The following is a 25,319-nucleotide window of genomic DNA, read 5'->3' on the forward strand; positions in this document are numbered from 1 at the left end:
ATATATCAATGATTTGGATGAGGGAACTAAATGTAACATTTCCAAGTTTGCAGACAACACAAAGCTGGGTTGGAATGTGAGCTGTGAGGAGGATGCAAAGAGGCTCCAATGTGATTTAGACAAGTTGGGTGAGTGGGCAAGAACATGGCAGATGCAGTTTTTACAACCAAATGGATAAATGTGAGGTTATCCACTTTCGTTGTAAAAACAGAAAGGCAAATTATTATCTGAATGGTGATAGATTGGTAAAAGAGGAGCTGCAACGAGATCTGGGTGTCCTTGTACACCAGTCGCTGAAAGCGAGCATTCAGGTGCAGCAAGCAGTTAAGAAGGCGAATGGTATGTTGGCCTTCATTGCAAGAGGATTTGAGTACAGGAACAGGGATGTCTTACTGCAGTTATACAGGGCCTGGTGAGACCACATCTGGAATATTGTGTGCAGTTTTGGTCTCCTTATCTGAGGAAGGATGTCCTTGCCATGGAGGGAGTGCAACAAAGGTTTACCAGACTGATTCCTGGGATGGCAGGACTGACATATGAGGAGAGATTGGGTTGACTAGGCCTATATTCACTAGAGTTTAGAAGAATGAGAGGTGATCTTATCAAAACACATAAAATTCTAACAGGACTAGACAGACTAGATGCAGGGAGGATGTTCCTGATGGCTGGGGAGTCCAGAACCAGGGGTCACAGTCTCAGGATACGGGGTATTCCATTTAGATCCGAGATGAGGAGAAATTTCTTCACTCAGAGGGTGGTGAACCTGTGGAATTCTCTACCACAGAAGGCAGTGGAGGTTAAGTCATTAGATGTATTCAAGAAGGAGATAGATATATTTCTTAATGCTAAAGGGATCAAGGGATATGGGGAAAAAGCGGGAACAGGGTACTGAGTTAGACGATCAGCCATGATCATTTTGAATGGCGGAGCAGGCCCGAAGGGCCGAATGGCCTACTCCTGCTCCTATTTTCTATGTTTCTATGTTTCTACATGAAATATATAAGCTACACTCTTACTGAGCTCTTTTGTCTGAAAAAGCTTCAGAATCCAGCAAAGAATAAACAATGTGCAGACAGACATTGGTGTTATCTACTTCACTTCTTTGAAAAATGATGTTCCCAAGCAAAAGTACAACAGAATAGCATTATTACAATAGTCATCCACAGGCACTTCCATGCATACTAATAAGCCAGTTTCAACATGTAAACCAAAACAACCTGACTTTATACAATTACCAAATTCATATGAAAACTGTTCCTGATTTTGAATTGAACCAATTTACAAAGTTCCATCCCATAAACCTCTGCAGAATCTTTATACTGAGCACATTAATCTAACTAATTTCCTTAGAACAAAGGCAATTGAAACCCTTTGAAAGGAAATAAAACACACGCTGACATTTTTATCTTTTGTTTGTCAGAATATTGTCAGTACTTTTTTAAGATAAAGCACAAATTTTAAGGTTTGTGAGATACTTCTCATGCCACCCCAAACAACATATCTAACAAAGCACAGTCCTCTGAACCAACTTTAAATCTTCCTGCTCTTTATGGTTCAGTACCACACAACACAGTGCATTTACCCATTAAGCCATGGGTGTCCGAACTGCAGTCCATAAGTCCTGGCAGTCTGGTTCTTGAAGCCTAGGCAACTTATTTACACATATATTTTTTTATTTGCTGATTTGTCCTGTTTCAATTTTGTGGATGCAGAAATTGTTTCACTGCTGCCTCATTGATGGATAAATCCTGAATCAGAACACCAAGATCTGGAGGTGTGCAGATTAATAAGAGCATGGATTTTAACTTTATTTCTGCCCTTCCCAGGTCCCATGCTGCACATCTATGTGAAGACAAAAAGCTTGGATAGTTCTTTTCTAAACCATCAGTGGAGGAGCTCCTTTTACTTTACCTTTACATATTTTCCCTGCGCTGATCATAGAATCTCATTTCTTTACTGTATCAAATATTTTTGTTTCTCATTGATCCTGTTTTTAGTTCTTGTTCAAAGATTAAGTCTATCCTTCGCGTTTCTATTTTCTCCACATCACATTTGCATCTTTTCAGGCTGTATTTACACTGCACTCTGTGGAATTTAAACCAGTGTGAGATGCTCTCCAAAGTTATGCTGCCAGTTTTCAATTGATGCAAAACCTCCTTTGTATTGATGTAAAAGTGGTATACTAACAGCACCTTTAAAAACATTCCATTTGCGCTCGGTTTTTTATCCCAGTTCTAGTTCTTTCTTTATCTTCATCAGTTTCTCTCTTGTTGTCTTCAGATAGTTCCCCTGAAACCTGATCTGTTCATTTTAATACCCTTTGCTCCAGACTGTATCAGAGTATTGAATGTAATGCCACTGTGATCGCCAAGTATCACCAACCTGAGAAGTAGGATAGAGGCCTGTGACGACATGTTGGGTCACTGTATGCCATTCTCATACTTTATAATTATAACATTGTTTCGTTTTTAATCAATAGAAACCTCCCTTTAAGAATGAGGATTCAGGTATGCCACAACCTTGTGGTTAGGGTTGCCAACCCCCCCCGGATTGCCTTGGAGTCTCCAGGAATTAAAGATTAAAGTTCAAGACACTGCTGCGAGCAACTGGGAGAAAAATCACAGATATTTTAAAAATTGTGTTTATTTTTCATTTTCGTTTAGTTATAAAAATATTGAAGAATGGGAAAAAAGGCTGTTTAACTGCGTGGGGCGGTTGGAGGCGGGAGGTCATGTGTTGAAACCTCCAGGAATAAGTCCAACCAGAGTTGGCAACCCTACCTGTGATCCAACTCTTGGAGCTGTTGTTTATTGTTGGTATCATAGGTATGGTGGTGTCGTGATTATAGTACTGAACCAACAACTCAGGGGTCATTCGTGCAAATCCCACCATGTCAAGTTGTGAAACTGAATTTAATAAATGCAGTAATCTGTGGGCTAGCACAGATGGTCATAAAAACCCAAATGGTCCACTAGCGATGCAAACTTGCCACCTCTACCTGGTCCGGTCTACATGTGACTCTTGTCCACACTACATGGTTGACTCTTAATATCCCAGCAAACCACTAAGTTTTACAAATGATTACCATGATCAAAGCTACTAGGGACTGGCAATAAATGCAACCTTGCCAACGTCACAAATGTCACTCATATCCTGAGAACAAATCAGGAAATTAATCTATTCAGTTCTAACAGTAAAATCAGGAGGTGTGTTTAATTATAAGGGGAGTTTTCCTTTATATTCTATGTAATTAAATCATAAACCCATTCTTTACATGTGGGTTCACAATTTTTTTACAATATAGTCTATTGAGGAAATCTTCCACCATAGTTAAATACATTTTAATTTAGGTCATCAGTGGGTACCATAGAACTCCCAATGACAATAAAAAACTTAGGAATTGGTTTTAATTCAACAGAATCTATTTGATGTGATGAAATGAGAATTACAATGCTATAATAAAGGTGTTAATAGAGATATCTAAGTTACTTGTTGACAGCGAGGGTTGCCAACCCTCCCAGATTATCCAGGAATTTCCTGAAATTGAAAATAGGTCACCAGGGCACTGCTGCGAGCAACCCGGGAGAAAATAGGAGGTAGAGTTGATGGGCAGTGCACCAATGGGAAGGGACGGAGCTTTGATGGGCGGGCATGGGGGCCAATAAGCATGGGGCAGGGTGGGTTTCCATTAGCAGTTCAGGCTGCTCTGGAGAGCACCGTAAGCGGTAATAGCTGTTTGTATTTTGGTTGCAGCGGTAACAATTTTAGGTCAGTACTTGCCCTAACTTTGTTATTCCAATCAGTTCCCGTTTCCATTTGTCTCCCCCCATCTTTTCCTAAGCCTGTAGCCTACCTGTGAGGTAATTATCAGATCATTTTGGGACTGAAGTGGTTGGAAACCACTGCCGGGCTTTTTAACCCCTGTCATTTTTCAATAGTGGAGGGTGAAATGTCATTTAAATTTCCACCCCTCAGCTCCCAGTGTGTGTGTGTGTGTGTGAGAGAGAGACAAGGTTGCCAACCCTCCTGGATTACAGATGCTGCCTGACTTGCTGAGTGTTTCCAACATTTTCTGCTTCTGCTTGAAGTTATAAAGAATTGACCACTTTTAATTTCTTGGAGGTGGTGGGGGATCAGAGAGTTCAGCTCTGGGAGTAGTGGGGGGTCAGAGAGCGCATCACCCAGGGGTGGTAGGGAACCATTCATGGGGACACTCAGGAAATTTCCCCATTTCCCAATACCATGTCCGCCCCTGCCAGTGAATTAAAACATTTTTTATAGGCTCACAGGGAGCAATGCCACTCGATTACAGGGAACCCAACATTCATAAGGTAAATGCAATATCATTTGCTAACTGTGGGCAAGTGTCACATGATGAAACCTACAGTCATACATCCAACCAGAGTTGGCAATCCTATTGACACCACAGGCTCTGGGAGAAAAGTTTACTCTATTTTGTAACATAACAACATTTTTTGTTTCTTTTACTTAGAGCATATTTCATGGAGGATATCCCAATGCTGGAGTCAAGTCTTCCTCAGATTGGGGACCTGGGCAAATGGGGCAATGGGAAGGGAAAGTACAGACCAAAGTGCTTAGATTGATTTGAGAGAGATCACTACCCTGGAATACAACCTGAGGACTGTAGCCAAAACCCTTAAGCAAAATTTGAAGCCTCGTCTCTTCTGGTCCAGTGATGACAATGTTTCTAATTAAATTAATTGCTATTTCTTAGCCATTACTACTTATTAACATAAAGGAGTAGAAAAGATCTATTTAAATCATGCTTACCTCACTGGACATTTATTGAACAGATCCTTAATGTAATTAAAGGCTCATTGACACTTCATCACTTACTAAAAGGAAACCTTAAAAACATAAGCAGTCAATAGAACACCTTTATGGAATTATTTTTCAGGCAATGTACTCTACTGCTGCCCAAATGAGAACATGGCATTTTCCAATTAGCAGCACCATGTTTGGTGAGAAGTTAAGCCGCCAAATTTGTGTTCAGTTATGATAATCACAGTTTGGTACCTTAACAAGTAGGAAATGAGCCTTAAGCCCCTAGGAGACACCTTTAAAGTAGAAATGGAATTTAGAAAATTATAAAACAGTGCAGAAAACACAAAGGTTACGTTTCACCGACTGAAAAGTGACCCAAATTATTAAGGAGGTACTGTTGGCAAGTGCAGCGACCTTTATCATGGTAACGCACTGCCCCATCCTAATCCACAGGTCACGAGATAGAACTGAGAGAAGATAATAAGGCAGCCGTTGGCCAACTTCACCGAACTAGGAAGTCCAAAGAATACTCAACAGTTTCAAGAAGTCAAACAATGTCCAAGGAATTCAATGATCAGACAGAACATTCTTAAAGAGGAGTTGCAGTCAACCATAAGGGAAGGTTTCTTTGACCCTACAGATGTACATCGGTCTCTCAAATAGATCACTGATAGCCATGAGCAGATGGTAACCACCAGAGAGTGGGGAACTTCAGAGGCAGAATATTAGAACTCAAGCCTGCAGTCTAATGTGAGAGAGGCCTAGCCAAATATCTTTGGATATTTCACTCTAACACAGCTCTGCACTGCAACTATTTAAGGCATTTGTAACAATGATATTTTACAATCAGGGAATGCTGCTGATTCCTCCACCCTTCTCCAAGCAAAGTTGAGAGTTCTCAATTGGACAACCTTTCCCTCCTTCCACAGAGAAATCATGACCAGAACGGTGCACAGAGGGTACGTCAAAAGGTAAAGAGGCACAGAATGAGAAGCAATACTTGTGTTTCATGGGTAAAGACTACATACTAGGCATATTTAACACTTTTTTCAATGAAGAAAATAAATTTAATTTAAATCCGCAGTTTTGTGCCTTTTCCCCCCTTTGTGATATGTATTTTTGACCAGATGTACAGAAAGAAAACTTTCAGGTAATTGTAATGGATGTTGATGCAACAACAGAATCCAGACAACCTGTCCTGTGGCAGATGATTTATTTTATCCTGCAATTACATACAAGTATGTTTAATGTAAATAGTGGGTGTAAGGCTGGTTTGATGGGTCCATATATGTGACTCAGGTATCAGCCGAGTTGGGGAATGGTATTTCTCAGATTGGGACAGGAGATTCTTTTAACTGAAATATAAAACAGTCAGATACTCCCTAATCTCCTGTTCTTGCTCCTCCTCCCAAAGGGAGCCACCATAATAGGAGCAAATTTCATGTTGCTATCCTTCTGCTGGGTTTGCCATAAAATACGGCCTCTTCAGTTCTGCTATGAATGTGATGTATATCTCAATATGTACAGAATGCATAATTGCAGCATGGGCTCATCCATTGGATTCACCCACCCAGTAATTCTCTTAATTGCTATTTTCGAGTCACCAGCAGAAAGCTGTTACCACCATTTTAAACCCAAACTGGCAAATGGAAACCAGTACCCGCACAGCCCGACTGAGATGTTGGGGGTAATGTTGGCATTGCTGAGCCCCAGAAAAATTGCCCCCCCACCAGGCATTATTGAAACAAAGAATTCAACATATTGCATTTTAAATAGAATAGCTGTTTATACTTTTAAATCTGCAACAAATGTATGTTATTCTGGATAATTATGTGCAAATATTAGTATATGCAGGAAATGCGTAAGGATTCACTAGTCAACAGAATGCCTACTGCCATTTAAAGAATGGCTGACTAATCTTATTTGGTTATCAGCTTATATTACAAGTTATTTTTGATTCTTGTGCTCATTAAGATAAGGGATGTTAGTGCTGGGGATTGAAATCCTTTCAGGCATTCTGTATCAGCGGCAAGCACCCTAGTTCAGGTATAGCACAGCCAATTGCAGGATAAAGCTCCCACCACTCTACACCACCCTCAGAAGAACACTCACTATTGCACCAGTGTGACATTTCCATCTTCCACAACAGCCTCGATCAGTGAGAATCATAATTTAGTGCCAAATTATTGACACTTTTATGACACAGGCCCGCACCCATAGCCTGCATAAAAGGAGACGTTCACCCTATTAATCCAGCTTGCATTTGAACACAGGGCTCAGCAGGGAAAAACCAGTGTGAAATGTCACTGTACCACTCAGTTCCCCATGAGTTTGGTTTGAGGGCAGGTTTCAGTGAACTGAGTGAAGTATTTTGTTGATATACTTTAAGTCCCAAACTAGAATAAAGCACTCTAAATAAACCCCTTTAATTTATTAAAATTAATTAATCTTAAACTCATTAACTTTTAAAGGACTTGTTTCAAGCTTTATTGTGCCAATTCAGTACAGAGGAATGGGCTCAAAATAAATGTTTAAAAATTGATATGTCCTCTGCTGGGAGTCATGCCCACGAATAGTTGTGGGCCAGTTTTATTTGAACAAGAAGCATTTGTGGTTGAATTTCCTGATGTTCGTTATACGTTAAGAGCCCAATTTTCTAAATATTTGCATTTCATCCGTCACTCGTATTTTTTGGGTTGGAGAGGTTTGTGCAAAACACAGTCGTGCCATTTTTTGTGAAATGGGCAGAAAATAAAGCTGCATTCCAGTGCAAGTTCTGCACAAAAGTTATTTTGAAAAGCTTGATGTATGTTCAGGAAACTAGAGAAACCATCGAAAAATCATTTAAGTAGGAGAGAGTTAAAACACTCAAGAGTTAAACTCTTATGAGCTTACTTTCCTCCGTTTCCCTCAAAATCAGAATTACTAAAACATCAAATCACGTTTTAAAGCCTGAAAGAGGCTCACAAGTGACTCCGCCCAGGTGTCCTGTTGATGTCCATGAGATCTTGATGCCTGATAAGCTGTGAACACCAAGGTCAACAGTGTCCTCTCAAAGTCCTCAAGCTTGAGCTGTCCAGTGTAATTAGATAGTCTGTAAGTAAGCCTTTGGATGTCAGCGATGTTCTTGGGGATGATGTTATTGACAATAACATCAAACTTCTTTGCTGCTCTCATTGATGAGAGCTCTTCATCCTTCAGGGAGCATTTGAAGTTGTCATCTATGTTCAGCCCACCCAGAAGAAACTAGAAATGTAAAACACAAAATAAAAAAATGTAATAAAAATGACAGATGAACAGTACCACAGAAACACAAACTTTAATAAGTCAATCATTTAGGAGCCCTAAGAAGAATTAGAACAATCTACACAGATCCCTTTTTCCAAACTCTAAAGCAGTATGAAACTGAACCACATATATCAATAAAGTGTGAGATTTGATCCTTGGTCTGTGCCTCGTCAGCTAATCTCAGTAAAGACCAATAAGGGGTCTACAATCGACCTGAGTGTCCCTGGGCTAGATAGGGGCAAAGCACAAAAGCAGCCAGGACTCTCACTTCTGATAATGATTCAGTGATTTCTGGAAATGAACATCTTTGAACTTTGAACAAAGACAGAATTAATCTGAGCTGTGAACACCCCCATCCCCCCCACCCACCATCATAGTTGAATAGTCTGCTTAATTTCACTGCCTAAGCTCACGCATGAAGATTGGTCAATTTGGCAAAGTGCTGAAGAGCATCCAGAACCCATAAAATTGTACTCCAGCATGAACAAGGGAGGGGAGCAAATTGGAGTTAAAAAAAAGGAGATAAAAATCTAGAAATTAAAAGCAGTGTTTGAGTCTCTACCTGTGAAGAGAGAAACAATCTTGGAGATGGTGCCATAGACTGGAGAGTAGGGCTGGGTGTTTGGTTGAATTTTATACTCTGGGTTTGGATTCAGATGATCCAGTATTGAAATCCTCTGAATTGCAAAAGTTGAGGTCAGTACATATTGCAAAAGCAGTATTCGCTCAATTATCAACAACTTAGACACAAACTCCGCTTCCCCACTCACAATACCCTGACTAGATTGTCAGGGATTAGACACATACCAAATCCTACATCACCATAGGCAAAATGGTGTAAGCCTTCTCCCCATCTAGGCAAACAATAAAAATGGATCTAAAATGGTCATGTAGAAAAGATGCAGACCTAAAAATGGCTGTAAGTATTTTGGATGCATTGGCCTCAATATTAACCCTCCCATGATGGGCAGGGGGTTAAAAACTGGGAACATGTCCCCAAACCGCCACGTATGCTCCCGTTGCCGTTTTTACGGCAGGGGGATTCGAGGTGTCCAAGTGTCCTGCCATGGAGAGGCGGGACACTTCATTAACATATTTAAATCAGGCTCCCACTGTGCAATTGGGAGCCTGATTTAAATTTTACAGTTGCTGCACGGGTTTTCCAGGGGTCAGGAAACCCAGCAGTAAAAGGGAGATGGGAGCTGCCAGCTCCACAGGGATCCCCGGCTGTGGCCTTCTGCCGCTGGTTTTCCTGCCCGGCAACCGGCCAGGCTATCAATTTGGCTGGCTGCCGGGCGGGAAACAGAAGGAAAAAATGTTAATTGTGTCCTGCTGTTAAATTCAGCAGGACCTCCACGTCCCCCAGTCTTTCCGGGTTCTTCGGTCGTTTTCGGCCTCCCCCATACCCCCCCCCAGCCTCCCTGTAAATATCGGGGCCAAAGTGTCTGTAAAGCTATCATGGCAAATACAGAATAACAGGCAGACAAATCGTGTATGCTGTCATTTGAACTTCAAAGAATTAATTTTTATTTTAACAGTACTAGGCATAATTCTAAGGGATTGAAGCTTGGATTTCAGTGTGCATAGTTTGTGAGTTATGTCTGTGCTGCTAACTTCTTACCTTGGGCTATTTCATTTCATTCAGGAGTATGATTATCAGAGAACTAATCACTAAATTGCAAAGTTGTGAGAAACCCAGTCAGTAAGGAGAGATACAGTGACAGATTACAATAGCCAAGAGGATAAATGAGTGACCAAGTAATGGGGGAAGGGATTATTTTTAGGGAAGGCTATTGTGGGGGGAAGTTGAGGAATAATGGTGTAAAGGCACTTGCCACTGAGAAGGTTCACTGTGAAGGTTTTGGTCATCGCACTGAGTTACTATTAGGTACAAAGTCATTGAGGCACAAGGAGAAAACCATTTAGTATGTTTACAGTGAGGGATCTATTCACTGGGAACAGTAACTGTGGGAAAGGTCATCCAGAAAGGTCAGTGTGAGGAATCCATTCATGGAAGATGATCATTGGAAATAGTTACGACGAGATACTGAGTAACAGTATAATGATAGTGTGAGGAATGTAGTCATTGAAGAATGTTTACTGCAAGAGATCTGATCACTGGAGAGGATTATTATGGGGTTTAGTCATTCATGAGGAGTCTAGTGAGGAACCCAGTTATCAAGCACAATTATTGTTTGAAACTAAGTCACTGAACAGTAACTATATGAGTTTTTAAGTCATTGAACAGCTTAGTAATATACAGAAGTTACAATATGGAAACAGGCCATTCGGCCCAACCAGTCTGTGTCGGCAAATAATTGTAATCACATTTCAAATAATCATAGAATCTTACAGCACAGAAGGAGACCATTCGGCCTGTCGTGCCTGCACTGGCTCTTTGAAAGAGCTGTCCAATTTAGTCCTACACCCCAGCTTTTTCCCGTAACCCTGCAAATTCAAGTACATGTCCAATTGCCTTTTGAAAGTTCCTATGGAATCTACTTCCACCATCCTTCCAGGTATTGCGCTCTAGATCTTAGCAACCCTCTGTGAAAAAAATCTCCTCATTTCCCCTCTAGGTCTTTTGCTAATTATTTTAAACCTGTGACCTCTGGTTACCGACCCACTTGCCAGAGGAAACAGTTTCTCCCTGCTTGCTCTATGAAAACCCCTCATAATTTTGAATACCTCTATTATGTCTCCCCTTAACCTTCTCTGCTCTAAGGAGAACAATCCCAGCTTCTCCAATCACTCCACATAACTGAAGTCCCTCATCCCTGGTCTCATCCTGGTAAAGCTCCTCTGTACCCTCTCCAAGGCCTTGACATCCTTCCTAAAGTGTGATGCCCAGAATTGTACACAATACTCCAGCTGAGGCCTAACCAGTAATTATAAAGGTTTAGCATGACTTTCTTGCCTCTGTATCCAATGCCCCCATTTACAAAGCCAAGTATCCCATACACTTTCCTACCCGACCTAACAACTTGCTCTGCCACCTTCAATGGTCCTGCACCCCCCTCAAAATAGTACCATTTAGATTACCCACCCTGTTTCCATACTCCTTCAATCCCTTTTCCTTCATCCACTTATCAAATCTAATGTTAAATGTTGACATAGTTTCTACCTCAACCACTAACTCTGGAAGTAAATTCCACAGCCTCACAACTCTCTGTTCTAAATCTCTTACATTTAATCTTGTATCAATGGCCGCTCCTCCTTAACCCCTCAACTACTGGAAACAGTCTGAGGTACCCAGTCACTGGATGATATTACATTGAAGAAAAACAACTGAAACTGCTGGAAATCTAAATTAAAAACAGAAAATACTGCAAATATACAACAGGTCATTCAGAATCTGTAACTAGAAAAGGCAGGTTTAATTCTTTGTCAGAATTGAAAATTGCAAGATAACTACAAGTGTGAGATGGTGCATTTTGGTAGGAAGAATAAGAAGGATCCATATTGCTTGGATAATAAGAGTCTAAATGGGGTAGAGGAGCAAAGAGATCTTGGGGTACAGATACACAAATCATTAAAAGTAACAATGCAGGTTAACAAGGCCATAAAAAAGGCAAACCAAGCATTGGGGTTCATTTCTAGAGGGATAGAATTGAAAGGCAGAGAAGTTATATTAAACTTGTATAGAACTTTGGTTAGACCACACTTGGAATATTGTGCACCCTTCTGGTCTCCATATTATAAAAAGGATATAGAGGCATTGGAGAAGATGCAAAAAAGATTCACAAGGATGATACCAGGACTGAGAGGATATACTTATCAGGAAAGACTAAGCAGGCTGGGGCTCTTTTCTCTAGAAAAGAAAGAAGACTGGGAGGTGACCTGATGGAGTTCTTTAAGATATTGAAAGGGTTTGATAGGGAAGATGCAGAAAAAATGTTTTCACTTGTGGGGGAGCCCTAAACTAGAGATCATCAATATAAGATAGTCGCTGATAGGGAATTCAGGAGAAACTTCTTTACCCAAAGAGTGGTAAGAGTGTGGAACGCGCTACCACAAGGAGTAATTGAGGCAAAAAATATAGATGCATTTAAGGGGAAGCTAGATAAACACATGTTGGCGAAATGAATAGAAGGGTACGCTGATAGAGGTAGGTGAAGTAGGGAGGAGGCTGATGTGGAGCATAAACCACGACATAGAACTGTTGGGCCGAATGGCCTGCTCCTGTGGGTAGACTCAATGTGACTCAATGTAACTGAAAGAATTTTAGTAGGGTTGGGAAGATAAAGAGAAGGAGTGGGAAGAAACAATAGATGCCCCAATCACAGATAGGAAAGTAATGGATTGAATTACAGATGCTGACTAACTTGGTGCTTATTTCCTGCATTTTCAATTCGAAAAAGGGAAGTTCACCAAAGGTACCAAGAGGTCTGAATATTTTATTACCAATTCACTATAGGATGCTTTGACATCTGAAAGCTTTCCTACTGCTTCACTAGAGGGTGCTGCAAGATCAATTATTCTATCTAAGTAGTTGACTGTACATTTGATCAGAGATTCAGTTCTTCGTGAGCCACATGACAGTCATTCAACCTTTATGTTCTGATCAAGAACATGAAACTCTCAAACTTACAAACCACTCAACTGCATTTGCCCATTACAATTACTGCCCAATATTTAATATTTCCTTTGGACCTGTACAGTTGTTGAGCGCTCAGAATGATTTACTAATGTTCTACTTATTGGTTATATTAATATTTTTCAGCTTGACCTGGGAGTCTGTGCTGAAGGCTGAGATATCCATATTACAGCTAGGGTGAGAGGTGCTTCTGGATATATATTTTGTGCATTGGTGGAGGTTACATATGAAAGGATAATGCAGCTTTCCTTCTTAGTCTGGCTTAGCCATTTATTGCCAGATCTGGCTAGATCTTTTGTGTCTGATTTCACTCTTGTAAAGCGCCTTAAGACCTTTTCCTACGTTAAAGGCATTACATAAATGCAAGTTGTTGTTGTTATTCTGCAATTATGTTCCCCACAGCACTGAAGCTGATGAGGACATTCTTTATTCTATGTTTTCAGATCAATTTGGTACATACAAATACCCATTGATGGGCTAGTTTCCTCTGAACAGGGGCAGTTGGCTGCACTGTTTTCTTTTGTACTTGGATTTTTTTTGGTTTGGGGGTAGGTGTTGTTCTTACGTTGCGTAATACTACACTGGTCCAAAATAATTTGCATTTATATAGCGCCTTTAATTTAGTAAAATGCCCCACGGCGCTTCAAAGGAGTGATCATCAAACAAAATGACACCAAGCCACTTTAGGAGATATTTGGACAGGTGACAAAAAGCTTGGTCAGAGAGGTAGGTTTTAAGGAGGGTCTTAATGGAGGAGAGAGAGGTCGCGAGGCGGAGAGGTTTAGGGAGGGAATTCCAGAGCTTAGGGCCTAGGCAGCTGAAAGCATGGCCTCCAATGATGGAGCGATGAAAATCGGGAATGCACAAGAGGCCAGAATTGGAGGAGTGCAGAGATCTCGGAGAGTTGTAGGCTGCAGGAGGTTACAGAGATAGGGAGGGGCGAGGCTATGGAGGGATTTGAAAACAAGGATGAAAATTTTAAAATCGAGGTGTTCCCGGACCAGGAGGCAATGTAGATCAGCGAGCACAAGGGTGAAGGCTGAACGGGACTTGGTGTGAGTTAGGATACGGGCAGCAGAGTTTTGGATGTATCAAGTTTATGGAGGGTGGAAGATGGGAGGCCGGCCAGGAGAGCATTGGAATAGTCAAGTCTAGAGATAACAAAGGCATGGATGTGGGTTTCAGCAGTAGATGAGCTGAGGCATGGGCGGAGACAGGCGATGTTACTAGCTTAGTGGTATAAACTGGGCGACATGGACATGTTGGGCCGAAGGGCCTCTTTCCATGTTGTAAACTTCTATGATTCTATGATTCTAGGTGAAAGTAGGCAGTCTTGGTGATGGAGCGGATATGAGGTTGGAAATTCATTTCAGGGTCAAATAGGATGCCAAGGTTGCGAACAGTCTGGTTCAGCCTCAGACAGTAACCAGGGAGAGGGATGGAGTCAGTAGCTAGGGAACGGAGTTTATGGCGGGGACCGAAGACAATGGCTTCGGTATTCCCAATATTTAGTTGGAGGAAATTTTTGATCATGCAGTATTGGATGTCGGACAAGCAATGTGATAAATGAGGGGTCGGGGGAGGTGGTGGTGAGGTAGAGCTGGGTGTCGTCAGGGTACATGTGGAACTTGACGTTGTGTTTTCGGATGATGTCGCTGAGGGACAGCATGTAGATGAGAAATAGGAGGGGGCTAAGGATAGATCCTTGGGGGACTCCAGAAGTAACTGTTCGGGAGCAGGAAGAGAAGCCATTGCAGGTGATTCTCTGGCTACAACTGGATAGATAAGAATGGAACCAGCCGAGGGCAGTCCCACCCAGCTGGACGACGGAGGAGAGGCATTGGAGGAGGATGGTGTGGTTAAAGGTGTCAAAGGCTGCAGACAGGTCGAGAAGGATGAGGAGGGATAGTTTACCACGGTCACAGTCATGTAGGATGTGATTTGTGACTTTGATAAGGGCCGTTTCAGTAATGTGACAGGGGTGGAAACCTGATTGGAGGGATTTAAACATGGAGTTGCGGGACAGATGGGCACGGATTTGTGAGGCGACAACACGTTCAAGGACTTTGAAGAGAAAAGGGAGGTTGGAGATGCGGTAGTAGTTTGCAAAAACGGAGGGGTCAAGGATGTTTTTTTTTGAGTGGGGGCGATGATGTCAGATTTGAAGGGAAGGGGGACAGTACCTGAGGAGAGGGAACTGTTAACAATATCAGCTGTCATAGGGGCCAGGAAAGGAAGTTGGGTGGTCAGCAGTTTGGTGGGAATAGGGTTGAGGGAGCAGCAGGTGGGTCTCATGGTCAAGATGAACAGCCTGTTCAAGATATTGCAAAGCACCATGTTGATCGGGAACAAAATGTGACACTGTACAATGTCACATCTATTCAAAGAACGTTACATTGCATTATACCTCAGTGATCCAGGACACTCCATTGCACTATAGAGTATGTCAATCAAGTTACAAATCAAATTACACTGCACAGAATTACAATCTAAATCATATTACCAAGAGCAGTTAATGACAAAAATACCGTTATCTTTAAGAGAAAAGTGATCAATGATTGTTCACATTGGGCAATTTTGGGTGCCAGGCTCTCTAGTTAACATATAATTGCTTTACTCCTGATCAGATTAAGCATTCAATAACAGCTAAAAAAGTGTAAAGGAGCAAGAGAGTGAGAGAGAGAGAAACCTCATACAGCAGCTCCACGTCCTTCTGCGACCTCTGGAACACAGGATTAATAGGAATGTCGGAAACTAGATTTCTTCTTAACCTCTGTGCAGATGGAAAAAGAACTAGAAGAGGGAAAGGAAAAGGAAATTTTGTTAATGAGAACAAAACAGTTATAAAATCAAGCGCTTAAAATAAAATATCAGCAATAATATTAACACCAAGAATAACAATAAAAGATTAAGGAGCTTTGGAGGTTTTGTTACAAAAGACACTGCGCTGGCACAAATGAATGAACACGCCCTGCCCTAAAGATGTACAATCATTGCTTACTTCATTGCTTTACATTGGTCTCACTCTTCCATGTGTATGGAGTCACTACAGGTGATAGGTCCAGTACTTTTGTCCCACACAGGTGCATCCCCATTTTATAACATGAAAGATATGACCAAAGTGATCTGATGTGGCCAAGATTTGAGAGTGTAAGAAGCAACCAGTACTATCTCAGGGGCATTCATAATTTTCATCCCCACTTAAGTGACAAATATATCCAATAATTAGACAATGTTTTACTTCAACAGCAGAAGGTGCGTCAATTTGTGCTTATTTTGGCATCTGTGAGCTGTAGAAGTTAGAACTGATATCCAAAGGAAATACCCTCATACCTTACATTCCAGCATCTGTTTCTTATAACTCACTAAATTCACTCATTAAAGTACCAGTAAAACAATTTTAAAAAGCTGCATTAATACTAATAGGTTTAAAATCTGACCAAAAAATGTCCTTATCCTGGACTTTTTTCTGTGCTGGTTTGTTTTTCATTTATCTATCAGCATACCTATGTGCACGGATTATGTATATTTACTGCAGACTCCTCAAATACTCAGCTAATTAAGGCAGTGAGTAATTAAGCCGTACAGACCAAGAATGTCTCAAGTTTGCTCTCTGGTCTGTGCTGAGCAGCTGATCTCGATATTAGGCATGTTACTATTTTCCTCAGCATCCTTTTTTTATTCGTTCATGGGATATGGGTATTGCAGGCAAGGCCAACATTAATTGCCCATCCCTAATTGCCCTTGAGAAGGTGGTGGTGAGCCGCCTTCTTGAACCGCTGCAGTCCGTGTGGTGAAGGTTCTCCCACAGTGCTGTTAGTAGGGAGTTCCAGGATTTTGACCCAGCGATGATGAAGGAATGGCGATATATTTCCAAGTCGGGATGGTGTGTAACTTGGAGGGGAACGTGCAGGTGGTGTTGTTCACATGTGCCTGCTGCCCTTGTCCTTCTAGGTGGTAGAGGTCGTGGGTTTGGGAGGTGGTGTTGAAGAAGCCTTGGCGAGTTGCTGCAGTGCATCCTGTGGATGGTACACACTGCAGCCACGGTGCACTGGTGGTGGAGGGAGTGAATGTTTAAGGTGCTGGATGGGCTGCCAATCAAGCGGGCTGTTTTGTCCTGGATGGTGTCGAGAGCTTCTTGAATGTTGTTGGAACTGCACTCATCCAGGCAAGTGGAGAGTATTCCATCACACTCCTGACTTGTGCCTTGTAGATGGTGGAAAGGCTTTGGGGAATCAGGAAGTGAGTCACTCACCGCAGAATACCCAGCCTCTGACCTGCTTTTGTAGCCACATTATTTATGTGGCTGGTCCAGTTAAGTTTCTGGTCAATGGTGACCCCCAGGATGTTGATGGTGGGGGATTCGGCGATGGTAATGCCGTTGAATATCAAGGGGAGGTGGTTAGACCCTCTCTTGTTGGAGATGGTCATTTTCTGGCACTTGTCTGGCGCGAATGTCACTTTCCACTTATCAGTCCAAGCCTGGATGTTGTCCACGTCTTGCTGCAAGTGGGCATGGACTACTTCATTATCTGAGGGGTTGCAAATGGAACTGTACACTGTGCAATCTTCAGCGAACATCCCCACTTCTGACCTTATGATGGAGGGGAGGTCTTTGACGAAGCAGCTGAAGATGGTTGGGCCTAGGAAACTGCCCTGAGGAACTCCTGCAGCGATGTCCTAGTGCTGAGATGATCGGCCTCCAACAACCACTACCAAATTCCTTTGTGCTAGGTATGATGCCAACCACTGGAGAGTTTTCCCCCTGATTCCTATTCATTTCAATTTTACTTGGGCTCCTTGATGCTACACTTGGTCAAATGCTGTCTTGATGTCAAGGGCAGTCATTCTCACCTCACCTCTGGAATTCAACTCTTTTATCCATGTTTGACCAAAGCAATAATGAGGTCTGGAGCCGAGAGGTCCTGGCAGAACCCAAACTGAGCATCAGTGAGCAAGTTATTGGTGAGTAAGTGCCGCTTGATAGCACTGTTGACGACACCTTCCAGCAATTTGCTGATGATTGAGAGTAGACTGATGGGGCAGTAATTGGCCGGATTGGGGTTTGTCCTGCTTTTTGTGGTCAATTTTTCACTTTGCCAGCGTTGTAGTTGTACTGGAACAGCTTGGCTAAAGGCGCGGCTAGTTCTGGAGCAAAAGTCTTCAGCGCTACAGCCGGGATGTTGTCGGGACCCATAGCCTTTGCTGTATCCAGTGCACTCAGCTGTTTCTTGATATCACATGGAGTGAATCGAATTGGCTGAAGACTGGCTTCTGTGATGGTGGGGATATTGGGAGGAGGCCAAGCTGGATCATCCATTCAGCACTTCTGGCCGAAGATGGTTGCAAACGCTTCAGTCTTGTCCTTTGCACTCATGTGCTGGGCTCTGCCATCATTGAGGATGGAGATGTTCACGGATTAGGAAGGGGAATGTGGCCAGGATTCCTGCCCTTAATTAGAATCCACTTCCCCTTGCTGGAAATGTGAATAGATGGGTGTCAGGTGAGGACAGAATTGGGCTTGTCTGTATATGGACCAAGAACCTACCAACACTCACTGTCTCAGTTTATACATAACAAACAGCTACTTGGGTGAGGTACGTGAGGGAAATTGGCACCTATGAAGCGAACCCGCAACAAGAAGTTGATACCTTTAGGAAAGGAGGGAATCGGAGAAAACTTGTGGGAAAAGGGGAAAAAATGAGAAAAAAATATGCATTGCTCATTGAGTAAGAGTGACAGATTTCACTCCCATCTGGTACCAAACAACCTAATGTACATCTCTTAACTCAGTAAAACTAGCAACACAATGGAAACTGGTATTTAATAACTCATGCTTTGGGCAGTATTTTTCATCAAATAATAGGAAGAACGTTAGGGGTAGAGATGAGTCTGGGCCTGTTTGTGGATGGAATATAAAGGCCTGAAGCCGTTCCAAAATTGGGCCTCGGGTCTGTTGCGTCTCTACAGCTAGCTCGCCCCACAAGAGAAATGAATTTCTGCCCGCCAACAGCGACCCTCAGGTAAGTTCCATGAGGGCGGTTGGATAAAGCTGGAACAAAGGGCGGAGGGGGGGGGCGATCACCAGGACTGTGGGGTTGGGGGGAGCACACCTGCTCCTCCAGGACTGTGGGGTTGGGGGGAGCACACCTGCTCCTCCAGGACTGTGGGGTTGGGGGGAGCACACCTGCTCCACCTGCGCCACAGAATTTTATTTTTAAAAAGCACCTAACTCTTATCTTATGTCGGCAGCCGCAGGGGCTGCTGAAGAAGCTGTCTGCTCAAGATGCCATAAAAATGGGCCCCATTAATTTGGGCAGTGGGACCATTGCCTGCTCAGGTTGTGCACAGACTAAATTATTATGCTTTGCACCCGTTTTAGAACCGAGAAATGGGTAATTTCTACCCCTTAGTGTCTTTGAGCGGTTACAGAGTATGGAAATGATGATGACAGTCTCAGGGATCCCAATTATGAAAAAAGATTAAGGAAAGCTAGACTTGTTCTCATTAAATCAGAAACTCCAAGTAGACCTATTAGAATTGTCCGTATTATCATCAGGAATTTCCTCAGGGGGTTCTCCTAATTGGCCACCGTAACTTTGGTGGAAGATTGGCAGTCCACTGATTTTCCGATGAAGTTACATTGACCGATCGGGGAATCCCCAAGGTAATTCTCCGTGTGTAAGTATGGGGCTGATCAAGTTGAACCAGAAAATTGTTCCCACTAAATGAAGGGTTCAGAAACAGGTAACATAAAGAAGACTTTCTGCTTCAGTGCTCCATGATATCCAAGGAGCATATATTGGGAAATTGCAAACCTCTAGCCTGTAATGTTCCATTCATTAAAATTAATGAATTAATTCCTGAAGCAGAAAATCTCCATTATAATTTTAAAAATAGTAAATTTGGAATAAATATGAAATTCGAGTAGAACTATTTCATAGACAAATGGAACAACTTATCAGCGAAGGCCATTGAAGGAAATAGTACAAAGAGATTCAAAAGTCAACTCTCAGGAGAGAGAAAGGATTGAGGATTAATAGAGGCACCGACTACAAAAGCAAGGAAGTTATGCTAAACCTTTATAAAATACTGGTTAGGCCTCAGCTGGAGTATTGTGTTCAATTCTGGGCACTGCACTTTTGGAAGGATGTCAAGGCCTTAGAGAGGGTGCAGAAGAGATTTGCTAGAATGGTACCAGGGATGAGGGACTTCAATTAAGTGGAGAGACTGGAGAAGCTGGGGTTGTTCTCCTTAGAGCAGAGAAGGTTGAGGGGAGATTTGATAGAGGTGTTCAAGATCATGAATGGTTTTGATAGAGTAAATAAGGAGAAACTGTTTCTAGTGGCAGAAGGATTGGTAACCAGAGGACACAGATTTAAGGAGATCGGCAAAAGAGCTAGAGGCGACATGAGGGAAAAATTTTTTTGCGCAGTGAGTTGTAATGATCTGGAATGCACTGCCTGAAAGGATGGTGGAAGCAGATTCAATAGTAACTTTCAAAAGGGAATTGGATAAATACTTGAAAGGAGAAAATTTACAGGGCTATGGGGAAAGAGCAGGGAATGGGACTAATTGGATAGCTCTTTCAAAGAGTCGGCACAGGCACAATGAATTGAATAGCCTCCTTCTGTGCTGTACCTACTATGACACTATGATATGGTGAGAAGGCACAAAGGTGGGGTTGTGGTAAACCAAAAAGGGGTAAGCTTGCTCGGCCAAATGACTTCTCTCTGTTCCCAACAGAATGGGAGTTAGGACTTCATATCAAACATAAACTGAGAATTTGCAACACAATTGAATATTTACACTTTTCTTCTTCCTTCAATTTTCCATCTGTTTCTCTCTTTAACCCTTCTTTTCTGCCTTCTCCTTAATCCAGTAGCTTAAACTTGGGTATAGCCTCATGAGCAATGGTCCCATCTAGCAACTCACCCAAATGGTCATTCTTCATTTGTAACCTGGGCAGCCTATTCGACCATGAAACCACTGTAGTGAAGGGCAATCTTGTCCTCATCTCACGCCCGTACATACAGACAAGCATACTTCCAGCAGGGGTGAAGCATAATCTCAGGTGATTATTTCCTTCCGTAGCCAATTGTACCATTCTCATTACTGTCCTGGCTGAAATGAGCCAATTCAGCACAGAACAGGAGTGGAACTCTGGCATTTTCCTAAACCCAGTGCAACAAAATAGGACTTGCTGCTTTCTCTGGAAGTAATTGTAGTGAAAGTAGGGTTGACTGTACTGAAGAATGGCAAAAGTTATATTGCCCTTTTGATCACTCTCCCATTGGGTATATATGGGTTACATACAAAATGAAGCTCCCGCTACACTGGCCTGGCCAAGCACTCCCAAACACCATGGTTGATGCAGATTAAAGGTCCGACTACCTTACTCCAGCAATGAAATGAAACATCAATCTCAGGACAGAAGAGCAATGGACAGTATGCTCACCTGAAGATGTCTCAACCTGAGTTCTAATTTTGTTGCCTCTAATCCATCACCCACCTGAGTCCTTATCCTGCAGCCTCTAATTCATTCACAGTTGCAGAGAAAAACAGAACAGAGAGGTAAAAATAGATGAGTAAAAAAAGGGAAGAGAAAAAAAAGTGAAAAGAAGTAATAGAGAAATAAATAGAGCAAAGAGAGAAATAAGGAAGGAAGAGATAATCAGATAAACAGAAGTGAAGGAGAGACGGACAGATGGAGAGATACACACAGACAAGGAGGGGAGAGAGGCAGACATATGGGAAAGAAAGTGATAAAGTGGAGGAAAGACAGACAGAAAGACAGAATTGGAGAAAGAGAAATGTGTAGGGAAGAGAGAGAGAGAAGTGAAGGAAAGAGTCAGAGCCAAATAAAGAAATCTTGGGCACCAAAAACATTCAGGGCCTTTCCGCACCCTCCCGCACAACCCTCCTCCATCCATTAAAGCACAAACATGTAGTAAGATGAATGAAGAAATAGACCCATAGAAGGATTACACACTGCATTGATAATAAAGTAAATCATATCACAATGTGCTACGCTTAAATTAAACTGATCCAGCGCTTGTACGCAATTTTTCTTTGCCCTGCACCAGTGGACTGCAAGGAATGGGTACAGATGTCACTGTCTCTCCAGAGAGTGGTAGTGAGCCCGTTTCCTTAAGGCCCCCTCCAATACCGTCACATGAAGGAGCTTATGTGAAAGTCACCTCAGGCCTCGAAGGCTCCAGGTGACCATCCCAGCTACCCACCACTCAACTCCATCTCACTTAGGGATTATAGGAGTAATAGATTAGGAGCACTAGCAAGTAAGTTAGCCGGCACAAAGGGTAGAGAACAATGTTAAGAAGTAGTTGTAGATAAGGTGAGTGGAAATTTTGGCACTTTTTGGAGAATATGTTGTTCTGTAAAGTAAGCACAGCTTGTGCACATACAGTTCTGTATTCATTTCTCTGTGTGCTTTCTCTTTTTGGGAGTTGGATGATGGCAGGACTTTTGCCGTATGAAGAAACTTGGGAGAAGTCTTGGAAAGCAAGGGTGTAAGGGAGGGAACAGGCAGGTGTGAAGTGACTTTATTTTGGTGAGTTAACCTTTAATTTTTTGAAAGCACCTGCCTGTTAGTTGCTCTGACAGCTACTTGCTGGCTCTACTGTTCTACTTCCTCTCTTTGCTGAGCATCCTCCTCATGCTGTGGGGCTGCAGGTGCTTCCTCCCCTCATCATCGTCATTGTCATCATCACCTTCAGGTTCCGGAAGCACAGGTATTTCTTCATGGCAATGTTATGAAGCATCGTGCTACAATGATCCTGCAGACTCTGGCAGGACTGTACAGCAGGGCCCCATCAGATTTATCCAGGTACCTAAAACAAGACTTTAGAATGTCTATAGTCTGTTTATCCAGGTATCTAAAACAAGACTTTAGAATGTCTATCACACTTCTTGTGATTGCATGGGTCTCATTGTATCTGTTTGCCCCATTTGTCTGTAGAAGTCTCACTGGAGTTATCAGCCACGAGTGGAGAGAATAGCCCTGCTTACTGATTGATTTCAGATTTCCAGCATCCGCAGTATTTTTCATTTGTTACCAATTAACCACCCTGATACAGAGCCTTGAGGACTGGGATGGTGGATTGTCACATGATTAAAGAGTCATGGCAGCTCCCTGGGTATCTGGCATTGACATGAAGGAACAGGTAATTAGTAACATACACTAGTGGCATATTATTGGAATAAAATTTATGTCTGTTCATAAGATAGACAAGGCTTTATATGGGGCTTTGAGTGACCCATTAGTTCCGCCAACTCAAGAAAATCTACCCCATTATGTTTGGGCTGGATTTGAACAGAGATTTTCTGAAAGTGAAAAGATAGCGTCTAACCTACTACATTGCCCGCTGCTATGAATACTGTGCTATTGGAAGTCTGGTAGGTGATGGAGGCGTATTAGTATTTGGGACTGGGCAAATGGAGCAGGTGAATTTCTGTGGGGGTTCTCCTGCTCATTGGCTGTAGCTTCGATGGAACAGCTGCAGAAACCTTGTAAAACCGGTGCAAACGGTATTTACGTTGATTTTCTGAGGTTTCCGCAGCTCTTCTACCGAAGTTACAGCGGAAGTGTGAGAGAACCCCTGCAGAGATTCACCCCCGGGTCTTTTCCAGTCTTGCACTTTCCTTTAGTCTTGCTTTGCTAAAACCATGGAGCTGGGTGCATCAGGCCTGGAAATACTTACTGAAGCATTTATTCCTCAGCCAACAAAACCAGTTTGTAAAATCGAAAGAATTTCCTTTCACCAGGAGCCAAGAACTGGAGCGGCAGATGTTTGCCAGAATTGCCGTTAAATGAGGCTGGTGCTTATCACGATTTGTTCACCTATCAGACAATTTTCATGGCCGTATTTTAAAAATATTTGTCTGACATGTTGTTGGATGGTATTAAATGACATTAAATATAATCCATGTACTAATGTCATTGAAAGATTCATTGCAAACCTGTTGGCGTTAAGCTAGAAATGGTTATGGCAGCCTTCAGAAATGGATAAAACTTCTCTCTGAAAGTTGGGTTGTAACTAAATACTTTAGAGAGGAATGTACTGAAAAATACTTTATTTATTAGTAATGAATAGATGGGACTAGAGAGAAACAAAATATTTTTAACTTAAAGGGAACATCTCCCTTAGAGCCCTTTGAAAAGAAAGAAAGATCTTGCATTTATATAGCACCTTTCATTCCTTCAGGATTTCCCAAAGTGCATCACAGCCAATTAACTATTTTGAAATGTAGTCGCTATTTTATGTAGGCAAACACTGTAACCAATCTGTCCAAAGCAAGTTCCAAATATAGCAATGAGGTAAATAACCAGTTAATCCGTACCTGGTGGTGTTGGTTGAGGTTAAGGATAAATGTTGGTCAGGATACTGGGGCAACTTCTCAGCTCTTCTTTGAATAGTGACATGGTATCTTTTATGTCCACCTGACCAGACAGATGGGGCCTCAGCTTAACCTCTCATCCAAATGACTGCATCTCTGACAATGCAGCACTCCCTCAGGTCTGTGCTGAAGTGCCAGCCTAAATTACAATTATAAATTGTCCTTGATGGTTCAGTTGATTAAGGCAGTAAGTAGCTGAACCATACAGACAAGGAATGTCCCAGGTTCAATCCCTGATCTGCTCTGAGTTTACTAATCTCAACCAAGGTGACCCTGGAGGTGCTGTAATCGGCCTCACTACCTCTGGTTTAGGAAGGAGAAAATCTACCTAGGTTTCCCACTCCTGTTAATTGAGTGAGGGAAGAATTGGACATGGCTGAAATACCTCTCACTGAGTGAGACTCACAGATGAAGAATGGCTACTTCCGCAAGATACAGGACCCCTGGAACAGCAGCTCCCTTTCAACTCCCTTGCAGTGTGGGGCTCATAATTCCTCCTAAATGTTCTTGAAAAACGACTAAGGTAAATGCACGGAAACAAAAATAATGCCACTGCTTTATCCTCTATAGTGTTAGCTATTCTTAATGTGTGGAAACATAATGCCTGCACAAAGAATTTTGATCTGGTGAGCAGTGCATGTTGAAGTTGGCACTAACAGAAAATTTGATATTAGTCTTGGAACAATTGGTGAATGGCTAAATGTCAAAGTTTTGTTTTGAAAATCACAAAAGAAATCAAAACAAAAGATGGACATAGCTTTCTACCATTGCAGGGAAGGAATGCACATATATTTATTGGAAGCCTGATGCCTGTGCTGATCTAACAGCAACTCCCATTCTGTGAGAGAAAAATAAACAGAGGAGCTGAGTTTTACAAAAACATCAACTGAAAAGGATTCTGAAGCTGAGACTCCCCTCTCGAAAAAGGGAGTTATAATGGCGAGACACGGTTTGCTATAACGCTAAGTCTCACGGCAACATTATCTAAGGTTAAAACATGCACAGTAAATATGTGGCAATACATTATCATCGCTGAATCCCCCACCATCAACTTCCTGGGGGTTACCATTGACTAGAAACTTAACTGGACCAGCCACATAAATACTGTGGCTATAGGAGCAGGTCGGAGGCTGGGTATTCTGCGGCGAGTGACTCACCTCCTGACTCCCCAAAGCCTTTCCACCATCTACAAGGCACAAGTCAGGAGTGTGATGAAGTACTCTCCACTTGC

General features: G+C 42.3%; 1 protein-coding gene across 1 annotated transcript in view; it reads right to left on the reverse strand.

Annotated features, from left to right (window-relative positions):
* Window positions 1–5,981: 5,981 nt before the first annotated feature.
* The window catches only part of LOC137334730 (protein FAM180A-like), a 37,923-nt gene continuing 18,585 nt past the window's right edge, over window positions 5,982–25,319 (reverse strand). The window contains exons 2-3 of the mRNA XM_067999641.1: window positions 15,360–15,463; window positions 5,982–8,031 (exon numbers count right to left, since the gene is read on the reverse strand). Of these exons, the coding sequence (XP_067855742.1) occupies window positions 7,711–8,031; window positions 15,360–15,463 (425 nt within the window). The 3' untranslated portion in view covers window positions 5,982–7,710. The remainder of the gene's footprint in view (window positions 8,032–15,359; window positions 15,464–25,319) is intronic.

Source organism: Heptranchias perlo, chromosome 18, assembly GCF_035084215.1.
Source record: "Heptranchias perlo isolate sHepPer1 chromosome 18, sHepPer1.hap1, whole genome shotgun sequence".
Taxonomy (NCBI): Eukaryota; Metazoa; Chordata; class Chondrichthyes; order Hexanchiformes; family Hexanchidae; genus Heptranchias; species Heptranchias perlo.